Source organism: Oncorhynchus mykiss, chromosome 20 (assembly GCF_057628025.1).
Source record: "Oncorhynchus mykiss isolate SJ-2025 chromosome 20, ASM5762802v1, whole genome shotgun sequence".
NCBI lineage: Eukaryota > Metazoa > Chordata > Actinopteri > Salmoniformes > Salmonidae > Oncorhynchus > Oncorhynchus mykiss.
In genome coordinates this window covers 48967447-48994012 of record NC_143041.1, presented here as the reverse complement: position 1 = coordinate 48994012, position 26566 = coordinate 48967447, and the positions used below count along the sequence as shown (strand labels likewise).

General features: G+C 51.2%; 1 protein-coding gene across 4 annotated transcripts in view; it reads left to right on the top strand.

Moving 5' to 3' along the window:
• The window catches only part of unm_sa35587 (un-named sa35587), a 35919-nt gene that overhangs the window by 1215 nt on the left and 8138 nt on the right, over positions 1-26566 (top strand). For 2 of the 4 annotated variants that reach the window (XM_090213180.1, XM_036956420.2), the window contains exons 2-4: positions 864-969; positions 23746-23937; positions 26013-26081. In XM_090213180.1, the coding sequence (XP_090069306.1) occupies positions 864-969; positions 23746-23937; positions 26013-26081 (367 nt within the window). Of the gene's footprint in view, positions 1-569; positions 706-863; positions 970-23745; positions 23938-26012; positions 26082-26566 lie in introns of those variants that run through there. The other 2 variants (XM_090213181.1, XM_090213182.1) reach the window with 2 other exon arrangements.

Below are 26566 nucleotides of genomic sequence, written 5' to 3'. Positions count from 1 at the left end.
TCAATAAATAGCTACTGTACCCCCCCCCCCTCCTACATTCAATAAATAGCTACTGTACCCCCCCCCCCCTCCTTCATTCAATAAATAACTACTGTACCCCCCCCCCCCCTCCTTCATTCAATAAATAGCTACTGTACCCCCCCCCCTCCTTCATTCCATAGATAGCTACTGTACTCCCCCCCTCCTTCATTCAATAAATAGCTACTGTACCCCCCCCCTCCTTCATTCAATAAATAGCTACTGTACCCCCCCCCCCTTCATTCCATATATAGCTACTGTACCCCCCCCCCCCCCCACCCTCCTTCATTCAATAAATAGCTACTGAACCCCCCCCCCCTCCTACATTCAATACATAGCTACTGTACCCCCCCCCCCCCCTCCTTCTTTCAATAAATAACTACTGTACCCCCCCCCCTCTCCTTCATTCAATAAATAGCTACTGTACCCCCCCCTCCTACATTCAATAAATAGCTACTGTACCCCCCCCCCCCCCCCCCCTCCTCCATTCAATATATACAAATTTAATTCTAAATGTATCACCATCAGAAGTTACAATGGGGCACTGAGGAAGGTTCGATATTTGCCAAGGGTGTGATTGGTACAGTTTGAGCTCTTGTTGTTACCGTAATAGAGGAGAGGAAATGACCTTTGGAACCAGACAGACACGTTTTTTCTCTGTAACCAGTTTTGAATTCTTGACTTTGTGTAAATATATATATATATTTTAAATTATATTGATAATGCATAATTTAACACTGTTATTATACCGTGACACATGTATTTACCCCTCTCCTTCCTAGAGCAATCAACCGTTGGTGTGTAGGTAGAATAATGTGTGTGTGTGTCCCTTTCTCTCCCAACAGAAGAGGCTGCAGTTTGTTAGTGTATTCGGGGCAGGCCTGCTCTGTGGTACAGCTCTAGCTATCGTCCTCCCAGAAGGGGTGGAACTACTGGAAGAGTCATGGAGAGGTGAGGGGTACCAGACATATAATGTAACAGGAGTAACAACCCGGGGTTCCAACTTCTCTAAGACCTCAACAGACAGATGGAGCAACAACTCACTGTAGGCTACATCGCTGTTGTTAAGTTTGTACGGGCAAAACAGTCCCTCGATTGCAGCTACATTGATGCTATAAGTAGTCTGTAGTCCTCTAAGGGTTATCTCGCCAAACTGTTTATCATTTCAGTGATGCGTCTTTTCAACTGTATCTATAATGGACCTTCAAGCCAAATGCTCCCTCAGCCTGCCCAGCCCTTTTAATTGGTGTCTGGTTAAACCCACTTCACCGTCAGACCAAGCCGCAGAGCCTGGGGGTACTTCAGGATACATGGGCAATGAAGTGACCTCATTTAAATGAAAATCGACTTGGTGACCTAATCTAAGGGTCCTTGGTTATAGCTCGGCTTGGGCAGACAGGAAGCTGTACTGTTACGGCAGGGCGATGCCATGGTAACGGAATTACGCTTTGACTCAGGTTTTTCACTTTCAAATGTACAAAAAAACAACAACAACCAGTGATTTCAATGTTTAACAAACCATTCAACTCTATGCACAATAACTACTTTGGACAATTTACACTAAACATTTAATTAAAAACATGTACTGAATGAACTGTGCGCTGTTCAGAATGACATTTAAATCTCCTTCAGTTTTTTTATACGACCACTTTTTCCCCCAAAATCTTTGTTAAACATCTGCTCTGAATGAAGATCCAAAAGATGTCTGCAGAAAGACTGGGGTGTCAGCGATGATATGACACCTTGACTTTGAAAACATCTCTTTTAGTTAATGAACTACAGTAAGTGAAGTGGACGAACACCCAGGGACAGAATGACATCCTCTCTGTCTGTACGAGACAGAGATGGATCATTAATAACGTCATTCTCTTCATGTTGATGTATCCTAAATAGATACACAAGAAGGTAGAAATATGTCACATCTTGCTTCCCACGTTTGGCTATTATTCTAAACACCGGCTGTTATTCTAATGAGCTGCAAACAAGACCACATTTGGTTGGTCTAGATCAGACCAAACCTGAACCAATCATAGATGTCTATGTTTCACAAATTTGGACAGCACAGTACAGTAGAGCTACCTTAGCCAAATACAATTAAACTCAGTTTTTCACAATTCCTGACATTTAATCCTAGTAAAAAATCCCTGTCTTAGGTCAGTTAGGATCACCACTTTATTTTAAGAATGTGAAATGTCAGAATAATAGTAGAGAGCATGATTTATTTCAGCTTTTATTTCTTTCGTCACATTCCAAGTGGGTCAGAAGTTTACATACACTCAATTAGTATTTGGTAGCATTGCCTTTAAGTTGTTTAACTAGAGTTAAACGTTTCAGTTGGCCTTCCACAAGCTTCCCACAATAAGTTGGGTGAATTTTGGCCCATTCCTCCTGACAGAGCTGGTGTAATTGAGTCAGGTTTGTAGGCCTCCTTGCTCGCACACACTTTTTCAGTTCTGCCCACAAATTTTCCATAGGATTGAGGTCAGGGCTTTGTGATGGCCACTCCAATACCTTGACTTTGTTGTCCTTGAGCCATTTTGCCACAACTTTGGAAGTATGCTTGGGGTCATTGTCCATTTGGAAGACCCATTTGTGACCAAGCTTTAACTTCCTGACTTATGTCTTGAGATGTTGCTTCAATATATCCACATAATTTTCCATCCTCATGATGCCATCTATTTTGTGAAGTGCACCAGTCTCTCCTGCAGCAATGCACCCCCACAACATGATGCTGCCACCCCCGTGCTTCACGGTTGGGATGGTGTTCTTCAGCTTGCAAGCCTCCCCCTTTTTCCTCCAAACATAACGATGGTCATTATGGCCAAACAGTTTTATTTTTGTTTCAGCAGACTAGAGGACATTTCTCCAAAAAGTACAATCTTTGTCCCCATGTGCAGTTTCAAGCCGTAGTCTGGCTTTTTTATGGCGGTTTTGGAGCAGTGGCTTCTTCCGTGCTGAGCGGCCTTTCAGGTTATGTCGATATAGGACTCGTTCTACTGTGGATATAGATATTTTTGTACCTGTTTCCTACAGCATCTTCACAGGGTCCTTTGCTGTTGTTCTGGGATTGATTTGCACTTTTCACACCAAAGTACGTTCATCTCTAGGAGACAGAACGCTTCTCCTTCCTGAGCGGTATGACGGCTGTGTGGTCCCATGGTGTTCATACTTGCGTACTATTGTTTGTACAGATGAACGTGGTACCTTCAGGCGTTTGGAAATTGCTCCCAAGGATGAACCAGACTTGTGGAGGCCTACAATTATTTTTCTGAGGTCTTGGCTGATTTCTTTTCATTTTCCCATGATGTCAAGCGAAGAGGCACTGAGTTTGAAGGTAGGCCTTGAAATACATCCACAGGTACACCTCCAATTGACTCAAATGATGTCAATTAGCCTATCAGAAGCTTCTAAAGCCATGACATCATTTTCTGGAATTTTCCAAGCTGTTTAAAGGCACAGTCAACTTAGTGTATGTAAACTTCTGACCCACTGTAATTGTGATACAGTGAATTATAAGTGAAATAATCTGTCTGTAAACAATTGTTGGAAAAATGACTTGTGTCATTGCACAAAGTAGATGTCCTCACCGACTTGCCAAAACTATAGTTTGTTAACAAGAAATTTGTGGATTGGTTGAAAAACGAGTTTTAATGACTCCAACCTAAGTGTATGTAAACTTCCGACTTCAACTGTATGTTCAGTACAGTACATTATACTGTACTCTACGCTATTTTACTGTACTGTACTGAACTCTACTGCTCTGTGGGGCACGCGAGAGTCGGGCATTTAAAGGAACTCAGTCCGACTTTAAACTTTAAAAGTAGAATGCACAATGGTGTAACATCTAAATTAGGTAGTACATCATCGGTTCCTCTTGTCATTGCAGACCTTAGAGAGATGTATAACTTGTGAGAAATGTCCAGATCAACTAGCTCATGTCAACTAACGTTTTGTTATTTCTGTTTTTATAGCCCATACATGTTATTGTCATATTTTTGGTTCTCACTCAAATATCACATGAATACACAATTGAAGTGGCTATAGAACTGTAAAATGTTATTTTTCACCCCATGAAAAAATGTGTTGAATTGTAGTAAATATGTTTTAAACCTGCACATTTCTCTCCATCAAGAACAGTTGGTTGTTGCTGGAGGATGGGCTCCAGTTTGTTGTTGCTGGAAGATGGGCCCCAGTTTGTTGTTGCTGGAAGATGGGCTCCAGTTTGTTGTTGCTGGAAGATGGGCCCCAGTTTGTTGTTGCTGGAAGATGGGCCCCAGTTTGTTGTTGCTGGAAGATGGGCTCCAGTTTGTTGTTGCTGGAAGATGGGCCCCAGTTTGTTGTTGCTGGAAGATGGGCTCCAGTTTGTTGTTGCTGGAAGATGGGCCCCAGTTTGTTGTTGCTGGAAGATGGGCCCCAGTTTGTTGTTGCTGGAAGATGGGCCCCAGTTTGTTGTTGCTGGAAGATGGGCTCCAGTTTGTTGTTGCTGGAAGATGGGCCCCAGTTTGTTGTTGCTGGAAGATGGGCCCCAGTTTGTTGTTGCTGGAAGATGGGCTCCAGTTGGTTGTTGCTGGAGGATGGGCTCCAGTTTGTTGTTGCTGGAAGATGGGCCCCAGTTTGTTGTTGCTGGAAGATGGGCCCCAGTTTGTTGTTGCTGGAAGATGGGCTCCAGTTTGTTGTTGCTGGAAGATGGGCCCCAGTTTGTTGTTGCTGGAAGATGGGCCCCAGTTTGTTGTTGCTGGAAGATGGGCTCCAGTTTGTTGTTGCTGGAAGATGGGCCCCAGTTTGTTGTTGCTGGAAGATGGGCTCCAGTTTGTTGTTGCTGGAAGATGGGCCCCAGTTTGTTGTTGCTGGAAGATGGGCTCCAGTTTGTTGTTGCTGGAAGATGGGCCCCAGTTTGTTGTTGCTGGAAGATGGGCTCCAGTTTGTTGTTGCTGGAGGATGGGCCCCAGTTTGTTGTTGCTGGAAGATGGGCCCCAGTTTGTTGTTGCTGGAAGATGGGCTCCAGTTTGTTGTTGCTGGAAGATGGGCCCCAGTTTGTTGTTGCTGGAGGATGGGCTCCAGTTTGTTGTTGCTGGAAGATGGGCCCCAGTTTGTTGTTGCTGGAAGATGGGCCCCAGTTTGTTGTTGCTGGAAGATGGGCCCCAGTTTGTTGTTGCTGGAAGATGGGCCCCAGTTTGTTGTTGCTGGAAGATGGGCCCCAGTTTGTTGTTGCTGGAAGATGGGCCCCAGTTTGTTGTTGCTGGAAGATGGGCTCCAGTTTGTTGTTGCTGGAAGATGGGCCCCAGTTTGTTGTTGCTGGAAGATGGGCCCCAGTTTGTTGTTGCTGGAAGATGGGCCCCAGTTTGTTGTTGCTGGAAGATGGGCCCCAGTTTGTTGTTGCTGGAAGATGGGCCCCAGTTTGTTGTTGCTGGAAGATGGGCCCCAGTTTGTTGTTGCTGGAAGATGGGCCCCAGTTTGTTGTTGCTGGAAGATGGGCTCCAGTTTGTTGTTGCTGGAAGATGGGCCCCAGTTTGTTGTTGCTGGAAGATGGGCCCCAGTTTGTTGTTGCTGGAAGATGGGCCCCAGTTTGTTGTTGCTGGAGGATTGGGCTCCAGTTTGTTGTTGCTGGAAGATGGGCCCCAGTTTGTTGTTGCTGGAGGATTGGGCTCCAGTTTGTTGTTGCTGGAAGATGGGCCCCAGTTTGTTGTTGCTGGAGGATTGGGCTCCAGTTTGTTGTTGCTGGAGGATGGGCCCCAGTTTGTTGTTGCTGGAAGATGGGCTCCAGTTTGTTGTTGCTGGAAGATGGGCCCCAGTTTGTTGTTGCTGGAAGATGGGCCCCACTTTGTTGTTGCTGGAAGATGGGCTCCAGTTTGTTGTTGCTGGAAGATGGGCCCCAGTTTGTTGTTGCTGGAAGATGGGCCCCAGTTTGTTGTTGCTGGAGGATGGGCCCCAGTTTGTTGTTGCTGGAAGATGGGCCCCAGTTTGTTGTTGCTGGAAGATGGGCCCCAGTTTGTTGTTGCTGGAAGATGGGCTCCAGTTTGTTGTTGCTGGAAGATGGGCCCCAGTTTGTTGTTGCTGGAAGATGGGCTCCAGTTTGTTGTTGCTGGAAGATGGGCCCCAGTTTGTTGTTGCTGGAAGATGGGCCCCAGTTTGTTGTTGCTGGAAGATGGGCTCCAGTTTGTTGTTGCTGGAGGATGGGCTCCAGTTTGTTGTTGCTGGTGGATGGGTCCCAGTTTGTTGTTGCTGGAGGATGGGCCCCAGTTTGTTGTTGCTGGAGGATGGGCTCCAGTTTGTTGTTGCTGGAGGATGGGCCCCAGTTTGTTGTTGCTGGAGGATGGGCCCCAGTTTGTTGTTGCTGGAGGATGGGCCCCAGTTTGTTGTTGCTGGAAGATGGGCTCCAGTTTGTTGTTGCTGGAAGATGGGCCCCAGTTTGTTGTTGCTGGAAGATGGGCCCCAGTTTGTTGTTGCTGGAAGATGGGCCCCAGTTTGTTGTTGCTGGAAGATGGGCCCCAGTTTGTTGTTGCTGGTGGATGGGTCCCAGTTTGTTGTTGCTGGAGGATGGGCCCCAGTTTGTTGTTGCTGGAAGGTGGGCTCCAGTTTGTTGTTGCTGGAGGATTGGGCTCCAGTTTGTTGTTGCTGGAGGATGGGCCCCAGTTTGTTGTTGCTGGAGGATGGGCCCCAGTTTGTTGTTGCTGGAGGATGGGCCCCAGTTTGTTGTTGCTGGAAGATGGGCCCCAGTTTGTTGTTGCTGGAAGATGGGCCCCAGTTTGTTGTTGCTGGAAGGTGGGCTCCAGTTTGTTGTTGCTGGAAGGTGGGCTCCAGTTTGTTGTTGCTGGAGGATTGGGCTCCAGTTTGTTGTTGCTGGAGGATGGGCCCCAGTTTGTTGTTGCTGGAGGATGGGCCCCAGTTTGTTGTTGCTGGAGGATGGGCCCCAGTTTGTTGTTGCTGGAGGATGGGCTCCAGTTTGTTGTTGCTGGAGGATGGGCCCCAGTTTGTTGTTGCTGGAAGGTGGGCCCCAGTTTGTTGTTGCTGGAAGGTGGGCTCCAGTTTGTTGTTGCTGGAGGATTGGGCTCCAGTTTGTTGTTGCTGGAGGATGGGCCCCAGTTTGTTGTTGCTGGAGGATGGGCCCCAGTTTGTTGTTGCTGGAGGATGGGCCCCAGTTTGTTGTTGCTGGAAGATGGGCCCCAGTTTGTTGTTGCTGGAAGGTGGGCTCCAGTTTGTTGTTGCTGGAAGGTGGGCTCCAGTTTGTTGTTGCTGGAGGATGGGCCCCAGTTTGTTGTTGCTGGAAGGTGGGCTCCAGTTTGTTGTTGCTGGTGGATGGGTCCCAGTTTGTTGTTGCTGGTGGATGGGCCCCAGTTTGTTGTTGCTGGAAGGTGGGCTCCAGTTTGTTGTTGCTGGAGGATTGGGCTCCAGTTTGTTGTTGCTGGAGGATGGGCCCCAGTTTGTTGTTGCTGGAGGATGGGCCCCAGTTTGTTGTTGCTGGAGGATGGGCCCCAGTTTGTTGTTGCTGGAGGATGGGCCCCAGTTTGTTGTTGCTGGAAGATGGGCCCCAGTTTGTTGTTGCTGGAAGATGGGCCCCAGTTTGTTGTTGCTGGAAGGTGGGCTCCAGTTTGTTGTTGCTGGAGGATTGGGCTCCAGTTTGTTGTTACTGGAGGATGGGCCCCAGTTTGTTGTTGCTGGAGGATTGGGCCCCAGTTTGTTGTTGCTGGAGGATGGGCCCCAGTTTGTTGTTGCTGGAAGGTGGGCTCCAGTTTGTTGTTGCTGGTGGATGGGTCCCAGTTTGTTGTTGCTGGTGGATGGGCCCCAGTTTGTTGTTGCTGGAAGGTGGGCTCCAGTTTGTTGTTGCTGGAGGATTGGGCTCCAGTTTGTTGTTGCTGGAGGATGGGCCCCAGTTTGTTGTTGCTGGAGGATGGGCCCCAGTTTGTTGTTGCTGGAGGATGGGCCCCAGTTTGTTGTTGCTGGAGGATGGGCCCCAGTTTGTTGTTGCTGGAAGATGGGCCCCAGTTTGTTGTTGCTGGAAGATGGGCCCCAGTTTGTTGTTGCTGGAAGATGGGCTCCAGTTTGTTGTTGCTGGAGGATTGGGCTCCAGTTTGTTGTTGCTGGAGGATGGGCCCCAGTTTGTTGTTGCTGGAGGATGGGCCCCAGTTTGTTGTTGCTGGAGGATGGGCCCCAGTTTGTTGTTGCTGGAGGATGGGCTCCAGTTTGTTGTTGCTGGAGGATGGGCTCCAGTTTGTTGTTGCTGGAAGATGGGCTCCAGTTTGTTGTTGCTGGAAGATGGGCCCCAGTTTGTTGTTGCTGGAAGATGGGCCCCAGTTTGTTGTTGCTGGAAGATGGGCCCCAGTTTGTTGTTGCTGGAAGATGGGCCCCAGTTTGTTGTTGCTGGAAGATGGGCCCCAGTTTGTTGTTGCTGGTGGATGGGTCCCAGTTTGTTGTTGCTGGTGGATGGGTCCCAGTTTGTTGTTGCTGGAGGATGGGCCCCAGTTTGTTGTTGCTGGAGGATGGGCCCCAGTTTGTTGTTGCTGGAAGATGGGCCCCAGTTTGTTGTTGCTGGTGGATGGGTCCCAGTTTGTTGTTGCTGGAGGATGGGTCCCAGTTTGTTGTTGCTGGAGGATGGGCCCCAGTTTGTTGTTGCTGGAAGATGGGCCCCAGTTTGTTGTTGCTGGTGGATGGGTCCCAGTTTGTTGTTGCTGGAGGATGGGCTCCAGTTTGTTGTTGCTGGAGGATGGGCTCCAGTTTGTTGTTGCTGGAGGATGGGCCCCAGTTTGTTGTTGCTGGAGGATGGGCCCCAGTTTGTTGTTGCTGGAGGATGGGCTCCAGTTTGTTGTTGCTGGAGGATGGGCCCCAGTTTGTTGTTGCTGGTGGATGGGTCCCAGTTTGTTGTTGCTGGTGGATGGGTCCCAGTTTGTTGTTGCTGGAAGATGGGCCCCAGTTTGTTGTTGCTGGTGGATGGGTCCCAGTTTGTTGTTGCTGGAGGATGGGCCCCAGTTTGTTGTTGCTGGAAGATGGGCCCCAGTTTGTTGTTGCTGGAAGATGGGCCCCAGTTTGTTGTTGCTGGAAGATGGGCCCCAGTTTGTTGTTGCTGGAAGATGGGCCCCAGTTTGTTGTTGCTGGAAGATGGGCCCCAGTTTGTTGTTGCTGGAAGATGGGCCCCAGTTTGTTGTTGCTGGTGGATGGGTCCCAGTTTGTTGTTGCTGGAGGATGGGCTCCAGTTTGTTGTTGCTGGAGGATGGGCCCCAGTTTGTTGTTGCTGGAAGATGGGCCCCAGTTTGTTGTTGCTGGTGGATGGGTCCCAGTTTGTTGTTGCTGGTGGATGGGCTCCAGTTTGTTGTTGCTGGAGGATGGGCTCCAGTTTGTTGTTGCTGGAGGATGGGCCCCAGTTTGTTGTTGCTGGAGGATGGGCCCCAGTTTGTTGTTGCTGGAGGATGGGCTCCAGTTTGTTGTTGCTGGAAGATGGGCCCCAGTTTGTTGTTGCTGGAAGATGGGCCCCAGTTTGTTGTTGCTGGAGGATGGGCCCCAGTTTGTTGTTGCTGGAGGATGGGCCCCAGTTTGTTGTTGCTGGAAGATGGGCCCCAGTTTGTTGTTGCTGGAAGATGGGCTCCAGTTTGTTGTTGCTGGAAGATGGGCCCCAGTTTGTTGTTGCTGGAAGATGGGCTCCAGTTTGTTGTTGCTGGAAGATGGGCCCCAGTTTGTTGTTGCTGGAAGATGGGCCCCAGTTTGTTGTTGCTGGAAGATGGGCTCCAGTTTGTTGTTGCTGGAAGATGGGCCCCAGTTTGTTGTTGCTGGAAGATGGGCTCCAGTTTGTTGTTGCTGGAAGATGGGCCCCAGTTTGTTGTTGCTGGAAGATGGGCCCCAGTTTGTTGTTGCTGGAAGATGGGCCCCAGTTTGTTGTTGCTGGAAGATGGGCTCCAGTTTGTTGTTGCTGGAAGATGGGCCCCAGTTTGTTGTTGCTGGAAGATGGGCCCCAGTTTGTTGTTGCTGGAAGATGGGCTCCAGTTGGTTGTTGCTGGAGGATGGGCTCCAGTTTGTTGTTGCTGGAAGATGGGCCCCAGTTTGTTGTTGCTGGAAGATGGGCCCCAGTTTGTTGTTGCTGGAAGATGGGCTCCAGTTTGTTGTTGCTGGAAGATGGGCCCCAGTTTGTTGTTGCTGGAAGATGGGCCCCAGTTTGTTGTTGCTGGAAGATGGGCTCCAGTTTGTTGTTGCTGGAAGATGGGCCCCAGTTTGTTGTTGCTGGAAGATGGGCTCCAGTTTGTTGTTGCTGGAAGATGGGCCCCAGTTTGTTGTTGCTGGAAGATGGGCTCCAGTTTGTTGTTGCTGGAAGATGGGCCCCAGTTTGTTGTTGCTGGAAGATGGGCTCCAGTTTGTTGTTGCTGGAGGATGGGCCCCAGTTTGTTGTTGCTGGAAGATGGGCCCCAGTTTGTTGTTGCTGGAAGATGGGCTCCAGTTTGTTGTTGCTGGAAGATGGGCCCCAGTTTGTTGTTGCTGGAGGATGGGCTCCAGTTTGTTGTTGCTGGAAGATGGGCCCCAGTTTGTTGTTGCTGGAAGATGGGCCCCAGTTTGTTGTTGCTGGAAGATGGGCCCCAGTTTGTTGTTGCTGGAAGATGGGCCCCAGTTTGTTGTTGCTGGAAGATGGGCCCCAGTTTGTTGTTGCTGGAAGATGGGCCCCAGTTTGTTGTTGCTGGAAGATGGGCTCCAGTTTGTTGTTGCTGGAAGATGGGCCCCAGTTTGTTGTTGCTGGAAGATGGGCCCCAGTTTGTTGTTGCTGGAAGATGGGCCCCAGTTTGTTGTTGCTGGAAGATGGGCCCCAGTTTGTTGTTGCTGGAAGATGGGCCCCAGTTTGTTGTTGCTGGAAGATGGGCCCCAGTTTGTTGTTGCTGGAAGATGGGCTCCAGTTTGTTGTTGCTGGAAGATGGGCCCCAGTTTGTTGTTGCTGGAAGATGGGCCCCAGTTTGTTGTTGCTGGAAGATGGGCCCCAGTTTGTTGTTGCTGGAAGATGGGCCCCAGTTTGTTGTTGCTGGAAGATGGGCTCCAGTTTGTTGTTGCTGGAAGATGGGCCCCAGTTTGTTGTTGCTGGAAGATGGGCCCCAGTTTGTTGTTGCTGGAAGATGGGCCCCAGTTTGTTGTTGCTGGAGGATTGGGCTCCAGTTTGTTGTTGCTGGAAGATGGGCCCCAGTTTGTTGTTGCTGGAGGATTGGGCTCCAGTTTGTTGTTGCTGGAAGATGGGCCCCAGTTTGTTGTTGCTGGAGGATTGGGCTCCAGTTTGTTGTTGCTGGAGGATGGGCCCCAGTTTGTTGTTGCTGGAAGATGGGCTCCAGTTTGTTGTTGCTGGAAGATGGGCCCCAGTTTGTTGTTGCTGGAAGATGGGCCCCACTTTGTTGTTGCTGGAAGATGGGCTCCAGTTTGTTGTTGCTGGAAGATGGGCCCCAGTTTGTTGTTGCTGGAAGATGGGCCCCAGTTTGTTGTTGCTGGAGGATGGGCCCCAGTTTGTTGTTGCTGGAAGATGGGCCCCAGTTTGTTGTTGCTGGAAGATGGGCCCCAGTTTGTTGTTGCTGGAAGATGGGCTCCAGTTTGTTGTTGCTGGAAGATGGGCCCCAGTTTGTTGTTGCTGGAAGATGGGCTCCAGTTTGTTGTTGCTGGAAGATGGGCCCCAGTTTGTTGTTGCTGGAAGATGGGCCCCAGTTTGTTGTTGCTGGAAGATGGGCTCCAGTTTGTTGTTGCTGGAGGATGGGCTCCAGTTTGTTGTTGCTGGTGGATGGGTCCCAGTTTGTTGTTGCTGGAGGATGGGCCCCAGTTTGTTGTTGCTGGAGGATGGGCTCCAGTTTGTTGTTGCTGGAGGATGGGCCCCAGTTTGTTGTTGCTGGAGGATGGGCCCCAGTTTGTTGTTGCTGGAGGATGGGCCCCAGTTTGTTGTTGCTGGAAGATGGGCTCCAGTTTGTTGTTGCTGGAAGATGGGCCCCAGTTTGTTGTTGCTGGAAGATGGGCCCCAGTTTGTTGTTGCTGGAAGATGGGCCCCAGTTTGTTGTTGCTGGAAGATGGGCCCCAGTTTGTTGTTGCTGGTGGATGGGTCCCAGTTTGTTGTTGCTGGAGGATGGGCCCCAGTTTGTTGTTGCTGGAAGGTGGGCTCCAGTTTGTTGTTGCTGGAGGATTGGGCTCCAGTTTGTTGTTGCTGGAGGATGGGCCCCAGTTTGTTGTTGCTGGAGGATGGGCCCCAGTTTGTTGTTGCTGGAGGATGGGCCCCAGTTTGTTGTTGCTGGAAGATGGGCCCCAGTTTGTTGTTGCTGGAAGATGGGCCCCAGTTTGTTGTTGCTGGAAGGTGGGCTCCAGTTTGTTGTTGCTGGAAGGTGGGCTCCAGTTTGTTGTTGCTGGAGGATTGGGCTCCAGTTTGTTGTTGCTGGAGGATGGGCCCCAGTTTGTTGTTGCTGGAGGATGGGCCCCAGTTTGTTGTTGCTGGAGGATGGGCCCCAGTTTGTTGTTGCTGGAGGATGGGCTCCAGTTTGTTGTTGCTGGAGGATGGGCCCCAGTTTGTTGTTGCTGGAAGGTGGGCCCCAGTTTGTTGTTGCTGGAAGGTGGGCTCCAGTTTGTTGTTGCTGGAGGATTGGGCTCCAGTTTGTTGTTGCTGGAGGATGGGCCCCAGTTTGTTGTTGCTGGAGGATGGGCCCCAGTTTGTTGTTGCTGGAGGATGGGCCCCAGTTTGTTGTTGCTGGAAGATGGGCCCCAGTTTGTTGTTGCTGGAAGGTGGGCTCCAGTTTGTTGTTGCTGGAAGGTGGGCTCCAGTTTGTTGTTGCTGGAGGATGGGCCCCAGTTTGTTGTTGCTGGAAGGTGGGCTCCAGTTTGTTGTTGCTGGTGGATGGGTCCCAGTTTGTTGTTGCTGGTGGATGGGCCCCAGTTTGTTGTTGCTGGAAGGTGGGCTCCAGTTTGTTGTTGCTGGAGGATTGGGCTCCAGTTTGTTGTTGCTGGAGGATGGGCCCCAGTTTGTTGTTGCTGGAGGATGGGCCCCAGTTTGTTGTTGCTGGAGGATGGGCCCCAGTTTGTTGTTGCTGGAGGATGGGCCCCAGTTTGTTGTTGCTGGAAGATGGGCCCCAGTTTGTTGTTGCTGGAAGATGGGCCCCAGTTTGTTGTTGCTGGAAGGTGGGCTCCAGTTTGTTGTTGCTGGAGGATTGGGCTCCAGTTTGTTGTTACTGGAGGATGGGCCCCAGTTTGTTGTTGCTGGAGGATTGGGCCCCAGTTTGTTGTTGCTGGAGGATGGGCCCCAGTTTGTTGTTGCTGGAAGGTGGGCTCCAGTTTGTTGTTGCTGGTGGATGGGTCCCAGTTTGTTGTTGCTGGTGGATGGGCCCCAGTTTGTTGTTGCTGGAAGGTGGGCTCCAGTTTGTTGTTGCTGGAGGATTGGGCTCCAGTTTGTTGTTGCTGGAGGATGGGCCCCAGTTTGTTGTTGCTGGAGGATGGGCCCCAGTTTGTTGTTGCTGGAGGATGGGCCCCAGTTTGTTGTTGCTGGAGGATGGGCCCCAGTTTGTTGTTGCTGGAAGATGGGCCCCAGTTTGTTGTTGCTGGAAGATGGGCCCCAGTTTGTTGTTGCTGGAAGATGGGCTCCAGTTTGTTGTTGCTGGAGGATTGGGCTCCAGTTTGTTGTTGCTGGAGGATGGGCCCCAGTTTGTTGTTGCTGGAAGATGGGCCCCAGTTTGTTGTTGCTGGAGGATGGGCCCCAGTTTGTTGTTGCTGGAGGATGGGCTCCAGTTTGTTGTTGCTGGAGGATGGGCTCCAGTTTGTTGTTGCTGGAAGATGGGCTCCAGTTTGTTGTTGCTGGAAGATGGGCCCCAGTTTGTTGTTGCTGGAAGATGGGCCCCAGTTTGTTGTTGCTGGAAGATGGGCCCCAGTTTGTTGTTGCTGGAAGATGGGCCCCAGTTTGTTGTTGCTGGAAGATGGGCCCCAGTTTGTTGTTGCTGGTGGATGGGTCCCAGTTTGTTGTTGCTGGTGGATGGGTCCCAGTTTGTTGTTGCTGGAGGATGGGCCCCAGTTTGTTGTTGCTGGAGGATGGGCCCCAGTTTGTTGTTGCTGGAAGATGGGCCCCAGTTTGTTGTTGCTGGTGGATGGGTCCCAGTTTGTTGTTGCTGGAGGATGGGTCCCAGTTTGTTGTTGCTGGAGGATGGGCCCCAGTTTGTTGTTGCTGGAAGATGGGCCCCAGTTTGTTGTTGCTGGTGGATGGGTCCCAGTTTGTTGTTGCTGGAGGATGGGCTCCAGTTTGTTGTTGCTGGAGGATGGGCTCCAGTTTGTTGTTGCTGGAGGATGGGCCCCAGTTTGTTGTTGCTGGAGGATGGGCCCCAGTTTGTTGTTGCTGGAGGATGGGCTCCAGTTTGTTGTTGCTGGAGGATGGGCCCCAGTTTGTTGTTGCTGGTGGATGGGTCCCAGTTTGTTGTTGCTGGTGGATGGGTCCCAGTTTGTTGTTGCTGGAAGATGGGCCCCAGTTTGTTGTTGCTGGTGGATGGGTCCCAGTTTGTTGTTGCTGGAAGATGGGCCCCAGTTTGTTGTTGCTGGAAGATGGGCCCCAGTTTGTTGTTGCTGGAAGATGGGCCCCAGTTTGTTGTTGCTGGAAGATGGGCCCCAGTTTGTTGTTGCTGGAAGATGGGCCCCAGTTTGTTGTTGCTGGAAGATGGGCCCCAGTTTGTTGTTGCTGGAAGATGGGCCCCAGTTTGTTGTTGCTGGTGGATGGGTCCCAGTTTGTTGTTGCTGGAGGATGGGCTCCAGTTTGTTGTTGCTGGAGGATGGGCCCCAGTTTGTTGTTGCTGGAAGATGGGCCCCAGTTTGTTGTTGCTGGTGGATGGGTCCCAGTTTGTTGTTGCTGGTGGATGGGCTCCAGTTTGTTGTTGCTGGAGGATGGGCTCCAGTTTGTTGTTGCTGGAGGATGGGCCCCAGTTTGTTGTTGCTGGAGGATGGGCCCCAGTTTGTTGTTGCTGGAGGATGGGCTCCAGTTTGTTGTTGCTGGAAGATGGGCCCCAGTTTGTTGTTGCTGGAAGATGGGCCCCAGTTTGTTGTTGCTGGAGGATGGGCCCCAGTTTGTTGTTGCTGGAGGATGGGCCCCAGTTTGTTGTTGCTGGAAGATGGGCCCCAGTTTGTTGTTGCTGGAAGATGGGCTCCAGTTTGTTGCTGCTGGAGGATGGGCTCCAGTTTGTTGCTGCTGGAGGATGGGCTCCAGTTTGTTGTTGCTGGAAGATGGTTCCCAGTTTGTTGTTGCTGGAAGATGGGCCCCAGTTTGTTGTTGCTGGAAGATGGGCCCCAGTTTGTTGTTGCTGGAAGATGGGCTCCAGTTTGTTGTTGCTGGAGGATGGGCCCCAGTTTGTTGTTGCTGGAAGATGGGCCCCAGTTTGTTGTTGCTGGTGGATGGGTCCCAGTTTGTTGTTGCTGGTGGATGGGTCCCAGTTTGTTGTTGCTGGAGGATGGGCCCCAGTTTGTTGTTGCTGGAGGATGGGCCCCAGTTTGTTGTTGCTGGTGGATGGGTCCCAGTTTGTTGTTGCTGGTGGATGGGCTCCAGTTTGTTGTTGCTGGAGGATGGGCTCCAGTTTGTTGTTGCTGGAGGATGGGCCCCAGTTTGTTGTTGCTGGAGGATGGGCCCCAGTTTGTTGTTGCTGGAGGATGGGCTCCAGTTTGTTGTTGCTGGAGGATGGGCCCCAGTTTGTTGTTGCTGGAAGATGGGCCCCAGTTTGTTGTTGCTGGAGGATGGGCCCCAGTTTGTTGTTGCTGGAGGATGGGCCCCAGTTTGTTGTTGCTGGAGGATGGGCCCCAGTTTGTTGTTGCTGGAAGATGGGCTCCAGTTTGTTGTTGCTGGAAGATGGGCTCCAGTTTGTTGCTGCTGGAAGATGGGCTCCAGTTTGTTGTTGCTGGAAGATGGGCTCCAGTTTGTTGTTGCTGGAAGATGGGCCCCAGTTTGTTGTTGCTGGAAGATGGGCCCCAGTTTGTTGTTGCTGGAAGATGGGCTCCAGTTTGTTGCTGCTGGAGGATGGGCTCCAGTTTGTTGTTGCTGGAAGATGGGCCCCAGTTTGTTGTTGCTGGAGGATGGGCCCCAGTTTGTTGTTGCTGGAGGATGGGCCCCAGTTTGTTGTTGCTGGAGGATGGGCCCCAGTTTGTTGTTGCTGGTGGATGGGCCCCAGTTTGTTGTTGCTGGTGGATGGGTCCCAGTTTGTTGTTGCTGGTGGATGGGTCCCAGTTTGTTGTTGCTGGTGGATGGGTCCCAGTTTGTTGTTGCTGGAAGATGGGCCCCAGTTTGTTGTTGCTGGAAGATGGGCCCCAGTTTGTTGTTGCTGGAAGATGGGCCCCAGTTTGTTGTTGCTGGAAGATGGGCCCCAGTTTGTTGTTGCTGGAAGATGGGCCCCAGTTTGTTGTTGCTGGAAGATGGGCCCCAGTTTGTTGTTGCTGGTGGATGGGTCCCAGTTTGTTGTTGCTGGAGGATGGGCTCCAGTTTGTTGTTGCTGGAGGATGGGCTCCAGTTTGTTGTTGCTGGAGGATGGGCCCCAGTTTGTTGTTGCTGGTGGATGGGTCCCAGTTTGTTGTTGCTGGAGGATGGGCTCCAGTTTGTTGTTGCTGGAGGATGGGCTCCAGTTCGTTGTTGCTGGAGGATGGGCCCCAGTTTGTTGTTGCTGGAGGATGGGCCCCAGTTTGTTGTTGCTGGAGGATGGGCCCCAGTTTGTTGTTGCTGGAGGATGGGCCCCAGTTTGTTGTTGCTGGAAGATGGGCCCCAGTTTGTTGTTGCTGGAGGATGGGCCCCAGTTTGTTGTTGCTGGAGGATGGGCCCCAGTTTGTTGTTGCTGGAAGATGGGCTCCAGTTTGTTGTTGCTGGAAGATGGGCTCCAGTTTGTTGTTGCTGGAAGATGGGCTCCAGTTTGTTGCTGCTGGAGGATGGGCTCCAGTTTGTTGTTGCTGGAAGATGGGCTCCAGTTTGTTGTTGCTGGAAGATGGGCCCCAGTTTGTTGTTGCTGGAAGATGGGCCCCAGTTTGTTGTTGCTGGAAGATGGGCCCCAGTTTGTTGTTGCTGGAAGATGGGCTCCAGTTTGTTGCTGCTGGAGGATGGGCTCCAGTTTGTTGTTGCTGGAAGATGGGCCCCAGTTTGTTGTTGCTGGAAGATGGGCCCCAGTTTGTTGTTGCTGGAGGATGGGCCCCAGTTTGTTGTTGCTGGAGGATGGGCCCCAGCTTGTTGTTGCTGGAGGATGGGCCCCAGTTTGTTGTTGCTGGAAGATGGGCCCCAGTTTGTTGTTGCTGGAAGATGGGCCCCAGTTTGTTGTTGCTGGAAGATGGGCCCCAGTTTGTTGTTGCTGGAAGATGGGCCCCAGTTTGTTGTTTCTGTACTCTACTTTACTGTCCTCTACATTTCTGTACTCTACTTTACTGTACTCTACCTTTACTGTACGATCCTCTACTGTACGATCCTCTACTGTACTCTACTTTACTGTACGATCCTCTACTGTACTCTACTGTCCTCTACATTTCTGTACTCTACTTTACTGTACTCTACTTTTCTGTCCTCTACATTTCTGTACTATCCTCTACTGTACTCTACTTTACTCTACTTTTCTGTACTCTACTTTTCTGTATTCTACTTTTCTGTACGATCCTCTACTGTACTCTGCTGTACTCTACTTTTCTGTACTATCCTCTACTATACTCTACTTTACTGTACTCTACTTTTCTGTATGATCCTCTACTGTACTCTGCTGTACTCTACTTTTCTGTACGATCCTCTACTGTACTGTACTTTTCTGTACTGTACTTTTCTGTACTATCCTCTACTGTACTCTACTTTTCTGTACTGTACTTTTCTGTACTGTACTTCTGTACTATGCTGTGCTGTCCAAAGTTATGAAACCTAGACGTCTGTGATTGGTTCAGATTTGGTCTGGTGGACTTTTCCATGTCCGTGGACGTCCCGTGTCAGTCGGTGTTAAGTGTCACAGCGGTCTGAGGCACTGCATCGCGGTGCTAAAGGTGTCACTACAGACCCTGGTTCGATCCCAGGCTGTATCACAACTGGCCATGATCGGCAGTCCCATAGGGCTGCGCTCAATTGGCCCAGCGTCGTCCGGGTTAGGGGAGGGGAGGGTTTGGCCGGGGGTAGGCCGTCAATGTAAATAAGAATTTGTTCTTAACTGACTTGCCTAGTTAAATAAATGTTAAATTAAAAATAAAAAGTGGTTGATTATGCTGGTTGCAGTAAATGTAAAGAGGGTAGGTGTCAGTAAGAGCCAGGAGAGGACAGGCTCTATTAACTAGAGGGAGAGAGGGGGGTTGTCCAGACGGAGAGGGAGGGGTTGTCCAGACGGAGAGGGAGGGTTTGTCCAGACTGAGAGGGAGGGTTTGTCCAGACGGAGAGGGAGGGGTTGTCCAGACTGAGAGGGAGGGGTTGTCCAGACGGAGAGGGAGGGTTTGTCAAGACTGAGAGGGAGGGTTTGTCCAGACTGAGAGGGAGGGTTTGTCCAGACTGAGAGGGAGGGGTTTGTCCAGACTGAGAGGGAGGGTTTGTCCAGACTGAGAGGGAGGGGTTGTCCAGACTGAGAGGGAGGGGTTGTCCAGACTGAGAGGGAGGGGTTGTCCAGACTGAGAGGGAGGGTTTGTCCAGACGGAGAGGGAGGGTTTGTCCAGACGGAGAGGGAGGGTTTGTCCAGACTGAGAGGGAGGGTTTGTCCAGACTGAGAGGGAGGGGTTGTCCAGACTGAGAGGGAGGAGTTGTCCAGACTGAGAGGGAGGGGTTGTCCAGACTGAGAGGGAGGGTTTGTCCAGACTGAGAGGGAGGGTTTGTCCAGACCGAGAGGGAGGGGTTGTCCAGACGGACAGGACAGGCTCTATTAACTAGAGGGAGAGGGGGGGGGGTTGTCCAGACTGAGAGGGAGGGGTTGTCCAGACGGAGAGGGAGGGGTTGTCCAGACGGAGAGGACAGGCTCTATTAACTAGAGGGAGAGAGGGAGGGGTTGTCCAGACGGAGAGGGAGGGGTTGTCCAGACGGAGAGGACAGGCTCTATTAACTAGAGGGAGAGAGGGAGGGGTTGTCCAGACGGAGAGGGAGGGGTTGTCCAGACGGAGAGGGAGGGGTTGTCCAGACTGAGAGGGAGGGTTTGTCCAGACTGAGAGGGAGGGTTTGTCCAGACGGAGAGGGAAGGTTTGTCCAGACTGAGAGGGAGGGGTTGTCCAGACTGAGAGGGAGGGGTTGTCCAGACTGAGAGGGAGGGTTTGTCCAGACGGAGAGGGAGGGTTTGTCCAGACCGAGAGGGAGGGGTTGTCCAGACGGAGAGGGAGGGGTTGTCCAGACGGAGAGGACCGGCTCTATTAACTAGAGGGAGAGAGGGAGGGGTTGTCCAGATGGAGAGGGAGGGTTTGTCCAGACGGAGAGGACATGCTCTATTAACTAGAGGGAGAGGGAGGAGTTGTCCAGACGGAGAGGGAGGGGTTGTCCAGACGGAGAGGGAGGGGTTGTCCAGACGGAGAGGACCGGCTCTATTAACTAGAGGGAGAGAGGGAGGGGTTGTCCAGATGGAGAGGGAGGGTTTGTCCAGACGGAGAGGACATGCTCTATTAACTAGAGGGAGAGGGAGGAGTTGTCCAGACTGAGAGGGAGGGGTTGTCCAGACGGAGAGGACAGGTTCTATTAACTAGAGGGAGAGAGGGAGGGTTTGTCCAGACGGAGAGGGAGGGTTTGTCCAGACGGAGAGGGAGGGGTTGTCCAGACGGAGAGGGAGGGGTTGTCCAGACGGAGAGGACAGGCTCTATTAACTAGAGGGAGAGAGGGAGGGGTTGTCCAGACGGAGAGGGAGGGGTTGTCCAGACGGAGAGGGAGGGGTTGTCCAGACGGAGAGGGAGGGGTTGTCCAGACGGAGAGGGAGGGGTTGTCCAGACGGAGAGGGAGGGGTTGTCCAGACTGAGAGGGAGGGGTTGTCCAGACTGAGAGGGAGGGGTTGTCCAGACTGAGATTGAGGGGTTGTCTAGACTGAGAGGGAGGGGTTGCCCAGACGGAGAGGGAGGGGTTGCCCAGACGGAGAGGGAGGGGTTGTCCAGACGGAGAGGGAGGGGTTGTCCAGACTGAGAGGGAGGGGTTGTCCAGACTGAGAGGGAGGGGTTGTCCAGACGGAGAGGGAGGGGTTGTCCAGACGGAGAGGGAGGGGTTGTCCAGACTGAGAGGGAGGGGTTGTCCAGACTGAGAGGGAGGGGTTGCCCAGACGGAGAGGGAGGGGTTGTCCAGACGGAGAGGGAGGGGTTGTCCAGACGGAGAGGGAGGGGTTGTCCAGACGGAGAGGGAGGGGTTGTCCAGACGGAGAGGGATTGGTTGTCCAGACGGAGAGGGAGGGGTTGTCCAGACGGAGAGGGAGGGGTTGTCCAGACGGAGAGGGAGTTGTTGTCCAGACGGAGAGGGAGGGGTTGTCCAGACGGAGAGGGGGGTTTGTCCAGACGGAGAGGGAGGGGTTGTCCAGACGGAGAGGGAGGGGTTGTCCAGACGGAGAGGGAGGGGTTGTCCAGACGGAGAGGGAGGGGTTGTCCAGACGGAGAGGGAGGGGTTGTCCAGACGGAGAGGGAGGGTTTGTCCAGACCGAGAGGGAGGGGTTGTCCAGACGGAGAGGACATGCTCTATTAACTAGAGGGAGAGGGAGGAGTTGTCCAGACTGAGAGGGAGGGGTTGTCCAGACGGAGAGGGAGGGGTTGTCCAGACGGAGAGGACCGGCTCTATTAACTAGAGGGAGAGAGGGAGGGGTTGTCCAGATGGAGAGGGAGGGTTTGTCCAGACGGAGAGGACATGCTCTATTAACTAGAGGGAGAGGGAGGAGTTGTCCAGACTGAGAGGGAGGGGTTGTCCAGACGGAGAGGGAGGGGTTGTCCAGACGGAGAGGACAGGTTCTATTAACTAGAGGGAGAGAGGGAGGGTTTGTCCAGACGGAGAGGGAGGGTTTGTCCAGACGGAGAGGGAGGGGTTGTCCAGACGGAGAGGGAGGGGTTGTCCAGACGGAGAGGACAGGCTCTATTAACTAGAGGGAGAGAGGGAGGGGTTGTCCAGACGGAGAGGGAGGGGTTGTCCAGACGGAGAGGGAGGGGTTGTCCAGACGGAGAGGGAGGGGTTGTCCAGACGGAGAGGGAGGGGTTGTCCAGACGGAGAGGGAGGGGTTGTCCAGACAGAGAGGGAGGGGTTGTCCAGACTGAGAGGGAGGGGTTGTCCAGACTGAGAGGGAGGGGTTGTCCAGACTGAGAGGGAGGGGTTGTCCAGACTGAGAGGGAGGGGTTGTCTAGACGGAGAGGGAGGGGTTGCCCAGACGGAGAGGGAGGGGTTGCCCAGACGGAGAGGGAGGGGTTGTCCAGACGGAGAGTGAGGGGTTGTCCAGACTGAGAGGGAGGGGTTGTCCAGACGGAGAGGGAGGGGTTGTCCAGACGGAGAGGGAGGGGTTGTTCAGACTGAGAGGGAGGGGTTGTCCAGACTGAGAGGGAGGGGTTGCCCAGATGGAGAGGGAGGGGTTGTCCAGACTGAGAGGGAGGGGTTGTCCAGACGGAGAGGGAGGGGTTGTCCAGACGGAGAGGGAGGGGTTGTCCAGACGGAGAGGGATTGGTTGTCCAGACGGAGAGGGAGGGGTTGTCCAAACGGAGAGGGAGGGTTTGTCCAGACGGAGAGGGAGTTGTTGTCCAGACGGAGAGGGAGGGGTTGTCCAGACGGAGAGGGGGGGTTGTCCAGACGGAGAGGGAGGGTTTGTCCAGACGGAGAGGGAGGGGTTGTCCAGACGGAGAGGGAGGGGTTGTCCAGACTGAGAGGGAGGGTTTGTCCAGACGGAGAGGGAGGGTTTGTCCAGACCGAGAGGGAGGGGTTGTCCAGACGGAGAGGACAGGCTCTATTAACTAGAGGGAGAGGGGTGGGTTGTCCAGACTGAGAGGGAGGGGTTGTCCAGACGGAGAGGGAGGGGTTGTCCAGACGGAGAGGACAGGCTCTATTAACTAGAGGGAGAGAGGGAGGGGTTGTCCAGATGGAGAGGGAGGGTTTGTCCAGACGGAGAGGACATGCTCTATTAACTAGAGGGAGAGGGAGGAGTTGTCCAGACTGAGAGGGAGGGGTTGTCCAGACTGAGAGGGAGGGGTTGTCCAGACTGAGAGGGAGGAGTTGTCCAGACGGAGAGGGAGGGGTTGTCCAGACGGAGAGGGAGGGGTTGTCCAGACTGTTTTTACACTCTTGCTTTGACCACCAGATGACAAAGAGTTATGAGCTGAACATAACAGTCAGTGGAAGAGAGGACAGTAAAACAGGAGACACTATGAACTGAACATAACAGTCAGTGGAAGGGAGGACAGTAACAGGAGACACTATGAGCTGAACATAACAGTCAGTGGAAGAGAGGACAGTAAAACAGGAGACACTATGAACTGAACATAACAGTCAGTGGAAGGGAAGACAGTAACAGGAGACACTATGAGCTGAACATAATATGCTAAGATGAATACAGTAACTGTAAATTACTCTGGATAAAAGCGTCTGCTGAATAACTAGAATGTCAGATGAGAAAATATCTTACAGATATGTGGGTTTTTGGTAACGGAATGACAAGGCAATGTTTCATAAACTTACAGAAGGCAAATTATTACTGCCAAACTAAATGTTGATGTTAGTTGGAGGCGTCTTCAACATTATTCTGTTCTGCTGTATTTCTGGTCCCTTTTCAGACTGTTTCTGAGATGTTTTCAGACTGTTTCTGAGGTGTTTTCAGACTGTTTCTGAGGTGTTTTCAGACTGTTTCTGAGAGATGTTTTCAGACTGTTTCTGAGGTGTTTTCAGACTGTTTCTGATAGATGTTTTCAGACTGTTTCTGAGAGGTGTTTTCAGACTGTTTCAGAGGTGTTTTCAGACTGTTTCTGAGAGGTGTTTTCAGACTGTTTCTGAGATGTTTTCAGACTGTTTCTGAGAGATGTTTTCAGACTGGTTCTGAGAGGAGATGTTTTCAGACTGTTTCTGAGAGATGTTTTCAGACTGGTTCTGAGAGGTGTTTTCAGACTGTTTCTGAGATGTTTTCAGACTGTTTCTGAGAGGTGTTTTCAGACTGTTTCTGAGAGGTGTTTTCAGACTGTTTCTGAGATGTTTTCAGACTGTTTCTGAGGTGTTTTCAGACTGTTTCTGAGATGTTTTCAGACTGTTTCTGAGAGGAGATGTTTTCAGACTGTTTCTGAGATGTTTTCAGACTGTTTCTGAGAGGTGTTTTCAGACTGTTTCTGAGAGGTGTTTTCAGACTGTTTCTGAGAGGAGATGTTTTCAGACTGTTTCTGAGATGTTTTCAGACTGTTTCTGAGAGGTGTTTTCAGACTGTTTCTGAGAGGTGTTTTCAGACTGTTTCTGAGAGGTGTTTTCAGACTGTTTCTGAGAGGAGATGTTTTCAGACTGTTTCTGAGATGTTTTCAGACTGTTTCTGAGAGGTGTTTTCAGACTGTTTCTGAGAGGTGTTTTCAGACTGTTTCTGAGGTGTTTTCAGACTGTTTCTGAGATGTTTTCAGACTGTTTCTGAGAGGAGATGTTTTCAGACTGGTTCTGAGAGGAGATGTTTTCAGACTGTTTCTGAGAGATGTTTTCAGACTGTTTCAGAGATGTGTTTTCAGACTGTTTGTGATCTATTCATTGGTACTGTGGAATCTGGATACTGCACACAGGGATACATAACATGTTTTATTTGAGGATGTTGACTCCATATCTGGTTGAGTGTGCTTGTTGCTAAAAAGTCTGTGTTTGTTAAGAACACACACCTCTCGGTATTCTCTCCGCAGTCTCCTCCTGCTCTGTCGCCCCAGCAGCAGCCAATCAGAATGCCAGTGACGTTGGGGTCGGGCAGCAGCTCCAGGAGGAGGACTCCTCCTCTAAAGGTCTCCCAGCACGGTTCTTCATCGGGGTCTCCCTGGTCGTAGGGTTCATCCTCATGTTCCTGGTGGACCAGATCAGTAGCTACTGCTCCAGACACGGTCAGTGATGCTCCGAGGTGAAGACCTAGCTCCTCACTCTATTAGCATTAGCCTGTCCTATTGAAAACACACTGTGAAGATGCTAACTTCCTTAGCGTTCATTTGGGCTAGTATTGTAAGCATTATCCCGACCCATTGAAAACCTGCTCTAGGATCAGTTTCCTCTCTCCCTCAATCATTACCTTCACCATTAGTGGGGAAATGCTAAACTGATTTTTTAAAATCAGTGTCTGGGTTCAACTTCAGCCTTCTCAGATGAGTTACTACTTCATATAGCATCATACGCAACATTACCAAAAGTATGTGGACACCTGCTGGTCGAACATCTCATTCCAAAATCATGGGCATTAATATGGAGTTGGTCCCCTTTTTAGACCTCGTTTTGTGCACGGAGGCGTTGTCATATTGAAACAGGAAAGGGCTTACCCCAAACTGTTGCCACAAAGTTGGAAGTACAGAATCATCTAAAAGTACATTGTATGCAGTAGCGTTAAGTAACTAAGGGGCCTAGCTTGAACCATGAAAAACAGCCCCAGACCATTATTCCTCCTCCACCAAACTTTACAGTTGGCACTATGCATTCGGGCAGGTAGCGTTCTCCTGGCATCTGCCAAACCCAGATTTGTCCGTCCGACTCCCAGATGGTGAAGCTTGCTCCAGAGTCCAATAGTGGCAAGCTTTACACCAATCCAGCCGACGCTTGGCATTTCTCATGGTGATCTTAGGCTTGTGCGTGGCTGCTCGGCCATGGAAACCTATTTCATGAAGCTCCCTAACAGTTCTTGTGCTGACGTTGCTTCCAGAGGCAGTTTGGAACTCTGATTTTTACGTACTACGCGCTTCAGCACTCGGTGGTCCCGTTCTGTGAGCTTGTGTGGCCCACCACTTCAGAGCTGAGCCGTTGTTGTGTTGCGCCTAGCACTTACAGTTGATCGGGGGGCAGCTCTAGCAGGGAAGAAATTGGACAAACTGACTTGTTGGTGGCATCCTATGACGGTGCCATGTTGAAACTCACTGAGCTCTTCAATAAGGTAATTCTACTGCCACTGTTTGTCTACGGAGATTGCATGGCTGTGTGCTTGATTGTATACACCTGTCAGCAACTGGTGTGGCTGAAGTAGCCAAATCCACTAATTTGAAGGGGTGTCCACATACTTTTGTATATATAGTGTATCTCTAGCTTGCTCCACAGTTTGTCCATATGAAAAAAGGAAAACTCTGTAGTCATCAAATTATAGACTTTCGTGGGTTGGTGGTGCGTTGTCGTCACTAAAAGTAATCCGTTATAAAGAAAATAAGGAAGATCTGCACCCATTCTCCAAACCTCCTCTCCAAACCCCCTTTCTCCAAACCCCCTTTCTCCAAACCCCCTTTCTCCAAACCCCCTTTCCAAACCCCCTTTCTCCAAACCTCCTCTCCAAACCCCCTTTCCAACCCCCCTTTCCAACCCCCCTTTCTCCAAACCCCCTTTCCAAACCCCCATTCTCCAAACCCCCTTTCCAAACCTCTTCTCCAACCCCCCTTTCCAAACCCCCTCTCCAAACCCCATTCTCCAAACCCCCTTTCCAAACCCTTTCTCCAAACCCCTTTCTCCAAACCCCCTCTCCAAACCCCATTCTCCAAACCCCTTTCTCCAAACCCCCTCTCCAAACCACTTCTTCAAACCCCCTCTCCAAACCCCCTCTCCAACCCCCATTCTCCAAACCCCTTTCTCCAAACCCCCTCTCCAAACCACTTCTTCAAACCCCCTTTCCAAACCCCCTCTCTAAACCCCTTTCTCCAAACCCCTTTCTCCAAACCCCCTCCCCAAACCCCCTCTCCAAACCCCATTCTCCAAACCCCTTTCTCCAAACCCCCTTTCTCCAAACCCCCTCTCCAAACCACTTCTTCAAACCCCGTTCTCCAAACCCCTTTCTCCAAACCCCCTCTCCAAACCCCGTTCTCCAAACCCCCTCTCCAAACCCCCTCTCCAAACCCCCTCTCCAAACCTCCTCTCCAAACTTTAGTCATTGTGGTACTACCGTTCATTATGTTCAGCTCATGTTGCTATCAGTTAGTTGATTGTGTTGTTCCAGATCCACGGACTGGGATGTCCAACAGGACCAGTATCACAGCTACACTGGGACTGGTTATCCATGCTGCTGGTAGGTACTATACACACTACACACACACACACACACACACACACACACACACTACACACTACACACTACACACACACAGCTACACTGGGACTGGTTATCCATGCTGCTGGTAGGTACTATACACACTACACACACACACACACACACACACACACACACACACTACACACACACAGCTACACTGGGACTGGTTATCCATGCTGCTGGTAGGTACTATACACACTACACACACACACACACACACACACACACACACACACTACACACACACACTACACACACACAGCTACACTGGGACTGGTTATCCATGCTGCTGGTAGGTACTATACACACTACTCATACACACTACTCACACACTACACACACACACTACACACACACACTACACACACACACTACACACACACAGCTACACTGGGACTGGTTATCCATGCTGCTGGTAGGTACTATACACACTACACACACACACACACACACACACACAC